The 11,600-nt window shown below is 32.1% G+C and overlaps 2 protein-coding genes across 2 annotated transcripts; both read right to left on the reverse strand.

The window, feature by feature from the left end:
* Positions 1 to 4,130: 4,130 nt before the first annotated feature.
* Positions 4,131 to 5,423, reverse strand: LOC113851281 (glucan endo-1,3-beta-glucosidase). Its single transcript, XM_027481747.1, has 2 exons — positions 5,354 to 5,423; positions 4,131 to 5,185 (listed from the first exon to the last, which is right to left on the reverse strand). Exons 1-2 carry the CDS (start codon positions 5,421 to 5,423, stop codon positions 4,131 to 4,133), a joined length of 1,125 nt encoding a protein of 374 aa, XP_027337548.1.
* Positions 5,424 to 6,920: 1,497 nt separating this feature from the next.
* On the reverse strand, positions 6,921 to 11,600 carry LOC113849987 (peroxisomal nicotinamide adenine dinucleotide carrier). Its single transcript, XM_027480274.1, has 11 exons — positions 11,399 to 11,600; positions 11,224 to 11,301; positions 11,029 to 11,103; positions 10,265 to 10,395; positions 9,904 to 9,958; positions 8,881 to 8,991; positions 8,529 to 8,597; positions 8,356 to 8,463; positions 8,156 to 8,224; positions 7,643 to 7,697; positions 6,921 to 7,387 (listed from the first exon to the last, which is right to left on the reverse strand). The coding sequence occupies exons 1-11, from the start codon at positions 11,477 to 11,479 to the stop codon at positions 7,194 to 7,196; spliced, it is 1,026 nt and encodes a 341-aa protein (XP_027336075.1). The 5' UTR covers positions 11,480 to 11,600; the 3' UTR covers positions 6,921 to 7,193.

Here is an 11,600-nt window from a genome sequence, read left to right on the forward strand (position 1 = left end):
AACAACGTTTTCAGATTCATCTTAGGATCTCCCACTGTTTCCTTCCCACCCGGGTTTCCTCCTTTCTTAGTTTTCTATTAAAATATCTACCCTCATCTTCACAACTTGTACATCTCATCTAGTACAAATAACATGTAAACAAAATATTAACCAGCTTTCAATTACTTCTACAATCTTTGATGAAGATCTTATTAATTACAAATTCCCTCATCTTCTAATGTCATTTTCTTGTTGCAAACCCTCTTATCTTCATTGACACAAGCTCCAATACAAACCTTTTCCATTTTTCTCATTTCAGCTCGCGTGGACTAGTGATGGGTCCAATGATTGCTAGGTGTTGGATGAAAGATAAGTGAGAAGTTGGTGCTTGGTTTAGTCTTTGCCAAAGAATATCTTTACTAGCCAAACACTTAAGTTGAATAATTATGCTCCCTATTTGCAATTGTGGTGGGTAAACACAGCACAATTTTGAGTTGGGTAGGTGGACATTCCACACTAGTTTGTATATACTTAATTCGCATAATCCTGCAAATAAATTAACTCACTTTTTTTGCCTATATGTGCATTGTGTTTGAATTTTCCATCAACCTGTCATTTTGAAAAGAATAAGGAATAACATCGTATTTGTATAGGGAAAAAAGAAAAATATCATCCTAATGCTGTGCTTTAATTGATGGTGTAGCTTTATTGATTTTTAGTTTCCTGTTTTTTTTTTATCTTTTTATGTCATTTCTTATATGTTAACTAGAATGAACAATAATATTCTTAATTTCATTGAGAAGATGTCTACTTTCTCTCACTTCACTAATTACTGCTCCAACCTCTGTAAGCATATAGTTGGAAAATGCTGATATAGATCAAACCATCTATTTCACTATACGAATTCAAAATGCTTATTTCAAATAAGGGATAACAAAATAATCGAAGATATATATGAATTTTGTTAACTTTAACCCTTCAAGTGAAGTTTAAATATTCACAAATAAAAAATTTTATAAAAAAATACATAATTATTATATTAAAATTATAAGAATACAATAAATAATTTTTTAATAAAAATTTATTATTAATAATTACTTAAAAAAAACTATATATATATTAGTTGAAGATAACTAATACAAACATTATTATTAATAATTCCACTATTATTTAAATTTAAATTTTAAACCAGCATATTGAGAATTAAACAATAGACTAATTTGATTTGACTACGACTCTCAAGTTTTTTATTTATTTAGTCTTTTAACTCTTTTATTATTTTTTTTTAAATATAGATCAAATAATTTATTTTTTTATTAATTTTTATTATATTTATTATTATTTTTTTATTTAAATGATAAAGTTAAACATAATTTATAGAAAAATGCTATTTGATTCATATTTAAAAACTAGAAAATCAACATGAAATAGATGATTTACATAAAAAAAATAAATGAAAGATTAAAATAAAAGGTATATTAAAATATTAGTTTTTTAAAACAAATAATCGTAAAAAAATATTTTTAAAAAGTAGAAACAAACATTGACCATGTTGTCATTAGTCATTACCCTAACTTGGAATATGTGATTAGAAATTATAAACTTTGATGGATGTGTGCTTGCTGAATTATAAAACAAGGGTGTAGAAGATACTGTGTTTTTTGAAAAACACGCCAAGTTTTCTTCAACTTAAAGAACATAGAACAAATATACCCACACGGCCAAGTGAGAATAAGCGCTTGCAACTGTTATCGGCAATCTTGCAACTAACCCGACGCACCTAATTGGACAATATTTTATTAATTAAAACATTGATTTGGGGGCTGTAACCACTGAATTTGGCTCCCAAAGTATCCATCAGCACTAGTCCATCACACTTTATCATAATTAAATTAGAATTATGCAAATCAATAATGGAGAATATATTTCTTGTCCAAGAGGCATTTCTAAGTCATCTTTTGACAATTGAAATCTACTTTATATAAATAATGTTTTTTTAGACTCTAAATTAAAATATAATCTTTAGTTGCATCACAGGGTCCACCAGAGAACCCAAGCCCAGTGGTTTGTCAATAAGATCCTTAGGAGACTAAATTAATGGGATTATATATAAATCATAATCACTACCATAAATCTAAATGTTGATAATTTAAATGGGTGCAAGTTGCTGCTTGACAGATCATAAGAAAAGTTCCACCTCATTAATTTGATTTTTATGTGTCTTGTAGCTCTTGCTCTTTTCCTTGTTGGTTGGCATCTCTTTGCAAGTAGAGCTTCTAATTAAGACCTTCTCTTCACCGTACAAATTTCCTTTCTGCCCGATCACCTCCCAAAAATAGAATTCTTAAAATTAGAGTTAAAATGCTTTATATATAAGAGTTACTCAATTTTTTTATAATGTAAGAATAAATTAAATCTAGAATTTTAATATAATATCATAATATATTCAGTTTATCACAATACACAAATTAGTACAACAAAACCTGCACCGAAAATTAGAAAAAAAGAAAAGGACAGAAATTATGGCTAGATAATTCGTGTGTGGTTCGTGTACACAGTTCGTACGAGGAAGCAAATTCAAAAACAAACAAGATAAAAGGACTAAATACTTGGTTTGGTAAAATAAAAAGAAAAATGAAAACAGAAAGAATACAAAGAAAGTGTTTAGGTAAAAAACAATTTATTAAAATCTGTCAGCCACTTCATATTCATAAGGAGTAAGGACCAAGGGAAAACAGTTCCTTTCACATTCAACAGCGTACAACTATCTCATTCCAAGTCATTAAATTAACTTTTTTTAATGAAAAATACATGTTTTAATGTAATATGAAGTTTAAATTAATTTAAATATACATATTAATTCAATAAATTATATATATAACACCTAAATGTAAATGAAAAATGTGGAAAGATCAAAGTTAATGAAATAGATTTGATATTAAAATTAAAATTCACGGCTACTACGAAAATAAGCTAACAGTTGGTTGTAATGAAAGTAGCTTCATCTTCTTAAGGAAAAGACACAAAGTTGAATTGGTGTTTGATTTTTTCTTAATCATTCTTATTTTGAAAATTTTGTAAAAAGGGAAAAGCAGTATTGGTCAAGTCATTTTCTTTATAATATCTGAATTATATTATTTTGGTTTTTAGAAATAATAATAATAAGACAAGGCATGGCTTTACAGTGAGATGAGAATGATCTACGGCTGAGATTAAATTAATTTGATGGTAGTAGATTTTGAATCCATAGGAACATGCTTCACCATCAACTATAAAATCCCTAGTAAGTGGGGGACAAGGAGTCAAGGACCTCACTAGGGACTAAGTGGTCCTCCACATAGGACCCTAAAGCTACCATTTTTTACATGTTCTTACGATATTAGTATCATATTACAATTACCTTTACCTTTTAACTAGATTAAGACATCGCTGTAAGGGTTACTTGTCCAAATTCTAGTACACTATTTTGTTTTTTTTAATCAGATGAAGACACTATAAAACATTTGTTGTTAGGGTTACTTGTCCAAATTCTAGAACAATATTTTGTTTTTTTCCACTGTTCACTAACACGTTACCAAAATGTTATATTTTCTGATAACACCTTTTAGGCAATATTTAATAATTAATTCAAATATAATTGGTCGAAAATTATTCTAGTTTAACCGATACTTTTAAATTTGTGTTCCAACTAATACAATTATATTAAATATTTAGAGTTTTATGGTTCAATCCTACCCAATTTGAATAAAAAACATTCTCGATTGGGGATGTGGGGATTGGTGGTCCTAAAATAAATAACAAATGAAGATCTTTGAAAAATCATCTAAAAAATAATGTTACATATGAAAAGACAATGATAATGGAAATAACTCTAGTTAGTCCAAAATTACAAACACACCCTTCCTTTCGGTTGTGTAGTGTAAGCATTGAAGGCGTATTCAGCATGGAACTACATAGTGCTCTCTGCCTCTTGGATCTAATGGGCCAAGAATTCAAGCCCATTCAAAAATGAGACAATAGAGTCTGTCTTTAGTAATGCTTTTCGGTAAGCCCATCACAAAAGACAACTTTTGGGTTGATGATTAGATTTGCTGGCTCAATGATGGGCCTCGTTGTTGGCCCATTGAAAATGAAGAATAAGCCCACAAAATTTAAACCCATGCACAAATCAAGATTAACACAAGCATGAGTGACAAAAATGCTTTAGAATGATTGTTAGCAACGAAAGGTACAGAGTTCCTCATTATTGGGACGTTGTAAACAGGAGTCATATTAGGCCAGAAGAGTCCAAAGTTTCTCTCACACGTTGGGCCGGGCTTTAAATTTTCATCAAACAAAGCAAAAATATACGTATCAAAAGTTCTGTTAGGCATGAGAGGTGTTCCAACCCCAGAAGTGACATGGCGTATGAGATTTCCATTATATTCAGAAGCACTCTTTGGGTCCACACCAATTTGGGCCGGATCACCCACCGAAGGCCAGCCCGTTTCGGCAATAACAATCTCAACGTCTTCGAAGCCCAAAACCTTCATTGCCGAATAGACAGCATCAAGTTGTGCATCTAACATACTAGTGTATTGAAGCTTAGTGTTATCATCAAAGACACCAGCATTGGCACGGAAAAGTGCATAATCAAGGGTGTTTTCAGAGCATCCAAAAAAAGGGTATGGATTAACCATGAAGGGTGCATTTGCATCTTTGAGAAAGCTAAGCATTGGTTTGATCACATGGGTGTCATAGCCTTGCCTAAACTTGCCACTAGATGGAGGGCTTGAGTTAGACAAAATGCCCAGAGAGTGTGGTGTGGACACTTTGATTCTGTTGTCTAATGATTCTGCCGCAAGGGCTGCATGAAGGGTTTGCATGGCAGGTACGAGGTTGCTGATTAGCAGTTTGTTAGCTGTGGATAACACTTCGTTGCCTACTAGAATTCTGATCAAGTTGGTGGCAGGAATAAAAGGTTGGACATTGGTTTTGACCCATTGTTGAGCAAAAGTTAAATTAGTTATGTGGGGAATTTGATCATTAGCGACGGTTATGGTTACCTCTATCCCAGTGTCAGCAAAGGCATGTAAAATTTCAGGGTTGGCATCAAAGAGTCTCACCCTATTAATTATAGTCGAATGTAATAAAAATTTTGCCACCTGAGCCGGTGGAGGAAGGTTGTTTGCCACCGTGCCGTAATTAACACCAATTCCTTCCACTCCTGTAAAATATGAATGATAATAGAAACACGTTATAGCACATGCAATCCTAACACGAACGTTACAACTAATAATATTGAAGTAAATGTGAATTCATGATATTTAAACATGAATCCACTTAACAGAGGGTGCTTTAGAATGGAAAATTAATCAAAATCAGCTAGGCTTACCTTGGATGATAATAGTTAATGCAAGAAGCACCGAAGTTGAATTGAGTATTGAAGGCACAACAACAGCCATGTTTTGTTTCTTAGTTGTTGATAAAAAAATAGTGACTAGTGAGTGGTTGATGGTGAATTGAGAGAATTAGTGTCTTCGTGGATGAAGTAACGTAGAGATGCTTTGCTTTGTGATCGGGGGAGTTCTTAGGCATAAAGTGATACTCCTTCAGTACACGCAAAGTGGAGTAAACACTGTGATCGCAACCTGGAGGACAATTCTGAACGTTCATCAATGTTCAAACATATAAACATATATATAAAATTCTTACAAGGTTCTATTCGATATATATGCATTGGAAACTGAATTCAAAATGATAAGATGAAAGTGAAACACGAGTTTAATTAATCATTGAGAGCATCTATTCTCCATATATAAAAAAAGAAAGGTAACTAGTTCATATAAAATAACAGTAACTTTACAGGCTTTCATTACACTCAACTAACAGTTACTCCTTTACGTGTAAACATGCAACACTTTCTGTCATTTATCAAAGAGCTCGGCCATTTATCCAATTTCATTTTTCAAATAAAGAAAAGAATAAAAAATAAAAACACCGTCTGGTATCTCAAAAAAGTTATTCAAATAATGTTCTCCTTTGTTAAAATCCCAATAGATAATTAATTGTAGATTAATGACAGCGTTCTATTTACTTCTCCTTATTTAAGCTTCTTTTCTTTCACAAAAAAATAAAATTATTTTATCTTAACAGATATCAACACAGCATGTATACATCCTTAACAATTCTTACAATTTTACGGACACAAATAATCAAAAAATTAAGATAAATAAATTTTATTAGAATTTCAATATCATATGGTAAGAAAGAATAAAAGATAATAATATAATATTTTTACATAATTTATAATTGTGGTTGCATAATTTGATTGATAATATTTCTAATAAATAAACATTCTACGTAGGGCGTTTATTACATATTTAAACTTCGGGGGAAAATGCTTTCACATTGAACATAACTTTGACGATGAAATGGTAAAAAAAAAAAATACTAAAAAGGACATATTTTGTTTAAATAAATAAAATTTGAAAAAAAAAACAAAAGAAAACATTTTCTCTCTAGTTTTTTCATATCGCAATGAAATATGATTAAGAATTTTATTTATAAAAATAAAAAAATAATAATAAATTAAAGCCATTAAACATAAGTTGATAAAAGATGTTTTAAATAATTAAATATAAGTAATTAATATAGTGAATAAAAATATAAAAATGCCAAGTCTGTCCCATCATAATTTAAAGGACCAAAAGTAAAACAGTTTTCCCCACAAAATATTAAAATATTTCATTCTAAAGCTTGTCTGGATATTACACTTATAAAATCTGTGATTCTAAAGCAGGTGTTGGAAAATTTTGCGCATAGGCTACTAGTTGAAAGGAATTGGTAATAACTGATGTGGTATGATTACACTGCCTCTGTCAACATTGCCAATAACTTGTGTCTAATAATGGAAAATAATAGTAATATTCGGTTCAGATTATATTCCTAGTAAATTAAATCGATGACCTCAGCTGCCAATGAAATCAAATGGCTCATTCATAAAAAAATATTTGTTTCAGTGGTGTTTTTGTTCATGAAACAAACCATGAATCCAGCATGTAATTTTTGGTAATGTATTTCTTCCACGGAAACTAGCCTGATGAAATAATCAAGTTACAGCATGTTTTAATATCTTGTGTGTGTCAATATAGTTCCCCTAACATTTGAAACAGTTTTCCAACTGAAGATGGTTCATGAAATATTAATAGAAAACTCAAGTTAGTGATCTCCAATCATGGATGCTTAGGCTTTGCAGCTTTGGTGGCATCCTTGGCAAGCAAGAAATGAACCCCCTTCACTAGTTCTTCCTTCATCATGAATAAAACAGCTGCAGCCAGCACACTTTGTACAATTTTTGTGCCCATACCTTTGTAAAATCCATAAAATCCTTCATAGCGGATCATCTTAATAATAGCATCCCACGTACCTGAATTTAAAGAAAATCATGCAACATTTAGAGAGGAAACTAAGAATATTGATACTAAAATTTCTGGAGCTTTGAACTTAGTTTTCAATTAACTGGTTTCAGAATGGCTGTGTGCACACATGAGAGACAGAGAGCAACAGAAGCATTTATCACCATGGTGAACAAGGGCTACAATAATGTGTAAACTTCAGCAGTATTATGCGCATAAGCTCTATTGATAAACAAGGTATAACAAAAAAACATCATAACATAAACCTTTATAATGGTGCCTCCTGTCTCCACTTTTATCTTGCCTAGCTTGGAGCCTTGCCTGTGCAAGCAACATAAAATTAAGAAAAGCATTTTCAATAAACGTCCTTTTTTCATTCCTCCCACCCGTTTCATCTCATGAATAACGGACATCAATGTGACACATCTATATTACAGCATTTTGTGATGCTATAACTTCTTTTTAATTCAAATTTGTCAATACTTCCTTTTATTTCTAGAATAGTATAATAATAAAAGGCAGTGCCCAGCTCAGAATTTTTCTTCATCTCTCACATGTTGTGTAAACAACACATTCTGGTGTTTTTGTTTGACAGACATCATCTTAAAAAGAAATGTCCACTTTTCATGGTACCATTATTCTCCAGCTCTTCAGTTTAAGAAATACAGTTCTAATTTCTAAATTTTCATTATTATTTTTATTACAATAAGACCAGTTCCCATGAAAGGTAATTTGATATACGTTCACAACCAGGAGAGGAGAAAGCTAATATTGTATACCTTTACAACGAGGAGTGGATAGGTTACAACAGTAGCTCCAAGCTTAGCTAAAGCTCCAAGAAGAAATATCTAGTATCATATGAGAATATTAGTATCAAAACAACGTAAACAATTATTAAAGGCAACAAACGATAAAATATAAGAGCGAATAGGACATCTCTCAAAAGCAATTCATCTAGATTAGCAAAATGATATAATACCTCTAAAGCAGTTACCCCATTGCTACCCTTCTTACTCGAATCACGTCTTTTTCTTAATTTTGCCAACATGGCTTCATACAGCATGAATTGTATGGAAGGATTGCTTACCTAAGTTAAGGAACAACCAATCAGTAATAATCCCTCATCATGGAAGAGATTCACGTCTAACATACCATGATCAATGTTGGTAATACACCTTTCCAGAAACCCCATATTCCAGCTTCATCGTAGATTTCCTGAATCTGCAAATATGTAATCAAATATAACACATACAACAGGAAACTCGAGAGTTTGAAAACTATAAAGCCCCAGTAGGACAAGAAAAATTCTGCATATCATAATCATGAATAAACAATCAAATTGTTGGAACATTTTCAGTTAATATATTCCATCTGAAATATAAAGAACCCAATATACTAATCAAGATGATAAGATCAGTTTTCTAAATATTTTCTTCATATTAGGATAGCTAGTATAGCATAACTTCTCCAATTCAGTTATGGTTCCAAAATAGACTTTACTTACCACATGGCTAGTACCATAAGGAAGAGGCTCAACTGCAGAAATAATTGGTTGCTCAGGGACAACTAACAATCCCTGACTGGATGGAGTTCCATTTAAGTCTTTTCTATGTGTCTGCACAGTAAAAATAGTTTTTGACACAAAATAGCCTCAATCAGAATCTAAGACTTTACTAGCTGAGTCAGGGAGGGAGAAAGCAAGCGAATAGACAAACTGACATTGTTTATGATTTATTATTCTAAATTATAAAAGAACATAATTTTTATAACTTTGAGAAACACAAATAGCAAACCAAAATCAAAGACAGACCATGTATCATATATCCTATAGCAAAACAACTTAAACCAATAAAATCTGCAAGCGTGTCTAATACGCAGGTCCCAAACTAGTTGCCAAATCCATGAAAGCTCTAAACTTTTTGAAGTCCAAACAAACATTCAAAGGCATGATCACTTCCTTGCTAAGTTTATCTGCTTACAAAGTTGAAATACTTTTGAAATGTTTTAGCTTATGCCTTCTAGGAAAGAAAATAAAAATCCTTCTTTCTACATAACCACTCCAAAATCAAATCAGGAAAAAGGAAGTTTCTCAAGAAGTTAGTTTGTATTAATTTATCTTGCTATTGTGTTTCCATTTGGTAGACAGGATAAGAACATGATAGGATAACTTTTTCTATCATATCTCATTTTTTATATTTGTTAACTAACATAATATGATAAGTATCCTACAAAGTTATCTTATCCATCTCTCTATTGTGTAAATTTTATCTAGTGAGGAAACTTGGATTAGAAATAAGCAAGATAGAATAACATAATGCTATCTTGTTTATTATCCTGGTGTGCATTAAATGTAGGATAAGAACTTATTTTACTCTTATCAACTCTTGTTTCCTGTCTTGTCCCCCAAATCGGTTAATGTATATCAAGAATCAAGACAAAGAAAGATTACGGTGAGCATGGAGAGGAAAGAACAGAAAAGCAGAAATAAAGAAAGAGAAAAAGAGATGAATCTAAACTAGCTATTTACCTGCATACGAGTAACAACTACCCATATTGGATTTGTCAAGAGCACATTAACACACCTACAAAAAGGATTTATCAAATAAATTTGAATCATACCACTTTACATGAGTACAGAGACAGTGAGACATAACACAATCAGTAGTTTCTATGCAACATGATTGGCAGTTAACAATTCAACAGCACTTTTACAAATCCAAATTTGAGAAATAGAGAAATAGAACCTTTACAAATGCAGGTAAGATGTAAATATAGCAAAATAACTGTCATAGATGAAAGGAAAACTTCTATTCAAAAACTTAAATTTGCCAGGGTAATAACAAACCAGAGCCACATGGGCTGTGTACACTGCAGACAAAGTAAACTACCCAGATAAAGCAGCAACAAGAAGTGAGGAGAGCATTCCAACCGATCCATCGCCAATGCCCATTTTCTTCTGTTGTAGTGCAGCTGCTTCAGCTTTGTTCCTGAATATTTGATAGAAATAATAGTAAACACCCTGTGCCATAAAATTGTGAGATATTAAAATGTTGAAACCTAAATCAGAACACTGAAAAGGTTATTAAAGAGTATTTCATACAAGGAACCAAGGCTAGTTGGAAACTTTCCATCCATTTTTCGAAGATAACAAGAAGTAATACAGACCACAAACATCAAATAATGAAGTCTATTATGTCAATAGTTATATTAGACCCCAAAAGAATCAAACTTTGAGTCTTTGACAATAACATAGGGAGCAAATCTGGAGAATAGCAACTACATAAGTATTAATCCTCTGAATCTCATTACATTGAAGTTTCAAACACCATTCGTCAAGTCAAACTTCTATTACATTTCATCTGGAAAAACTGTTAATAAGGAAACCAATTCAACCGCTTTCAATTTTTATTGTTTGTTATTAATCATGCTCTCAGCTGGGGTTAAAAACATAAGTGCTGACAATGACATCCTCCTACAAGCATTCCCAAACTTCAGTTTTCCCACTAAGTCAACAATCAAATGAAACACATGCACAAAGAAATAAAGAAATTACTCAAATTAGACTCGATGTTAATAATCAAGTCAACAAGGGGTTTCAGCTACCCAAAAAAGAAAAAGCAATATCACCAAACAAGAGCTAAAATGAGCCCACCTGAGACGCAGCTGTGCCTACTAGCGATGGCATCAAGCCTCCATACAACCGTTCCCAACCCTCGTCTTTTACAACCTACACATTTTTCCGATAAACACAATCACCAACCACTTTGTTTCTTTCCACAGCCAAAACAAACAAACGATCAATACAGTTAAATTCAGCTTAACAATCACATCTCTATAAAACAGAAACCTGACACATTCGTTCGAGGGTTCCCTGACTCCTCTTGTCTTTGTTCGGATCACGCTCGGTTTGTTGACGAGTGTTTACCTGCAGATCAACTCAGAAAAATTAAACATTCGACATTTCAAACGAAAAACTCAGTTGAAAATTTCTAAAGGACCAATTTTTGAAACAATAATCGTACAGTTTGAAGTGGGTATGTGATGAGCTGAGCAATGATCCCTCCTCCAGCTCCAGCCAATCCATTGATCAACGCCTCCGACATGTCTTTTTCTTAATTTTTATTTCCCTGGAGGACCGAAAATATTTTGCAATTGGACTTTTTGTTTTCTCAGGAAAGCATGGTAAACGAAGGAATGCAGTGCACTAGTCTTTCTTTGCTACGG

Source organism: Abrus precatorius, unplaced genomic scaffold (assembly GCF_003935025.1).
Source record: "Abrus precatorius isolate BTA unplaced genomic scaffold, Abrus_2018 Scaffold9, whole genome shotgun sequence".
Lineage (NCBI taxonomy): Eukaryota > Viridiplantae > Streptophyta > Magnoliopsida > Fabales > Fabaceae > Abrus > Abrus precatorius.

Coding starts and splice junctions, on each gene's coding strand:
- LOC113851281 (XM_027481747.1), bottom strand. CDS start 5,423: ATGGCTGTTGTTGTGCCTTCAATACTCAATTCAACTTCGGTGCTTCTT. Junction 5,186..5,353: donor ATTAACTATTATCATCCAAG/GTAAGCCTAGCT, acceptor CATATTTTACAG/GAGTGGAAGGAATTGGTGTT.
- LOC113849987 (XM_027480274.1), bottom strand. CDS start 11,479: ATGTCGGAGGCGTTGATCAATGGATTGGCTGGAGCTGGAGGAGGGATC. Junction 8,992..9,903: donor TAGTTGTTACTCGTATGCAG/GTAAATAGCTAG, acceptor TTTACTGTGCAG/ACACATAGAAAAGACTTAAA. Junction 8,598..8,880: donor CTTATGGTACTAGCCATGTG/GTAAGTAAAGTC, acceptor ACATATTTGCAG/ATTCAGGAAATCTACGATGA.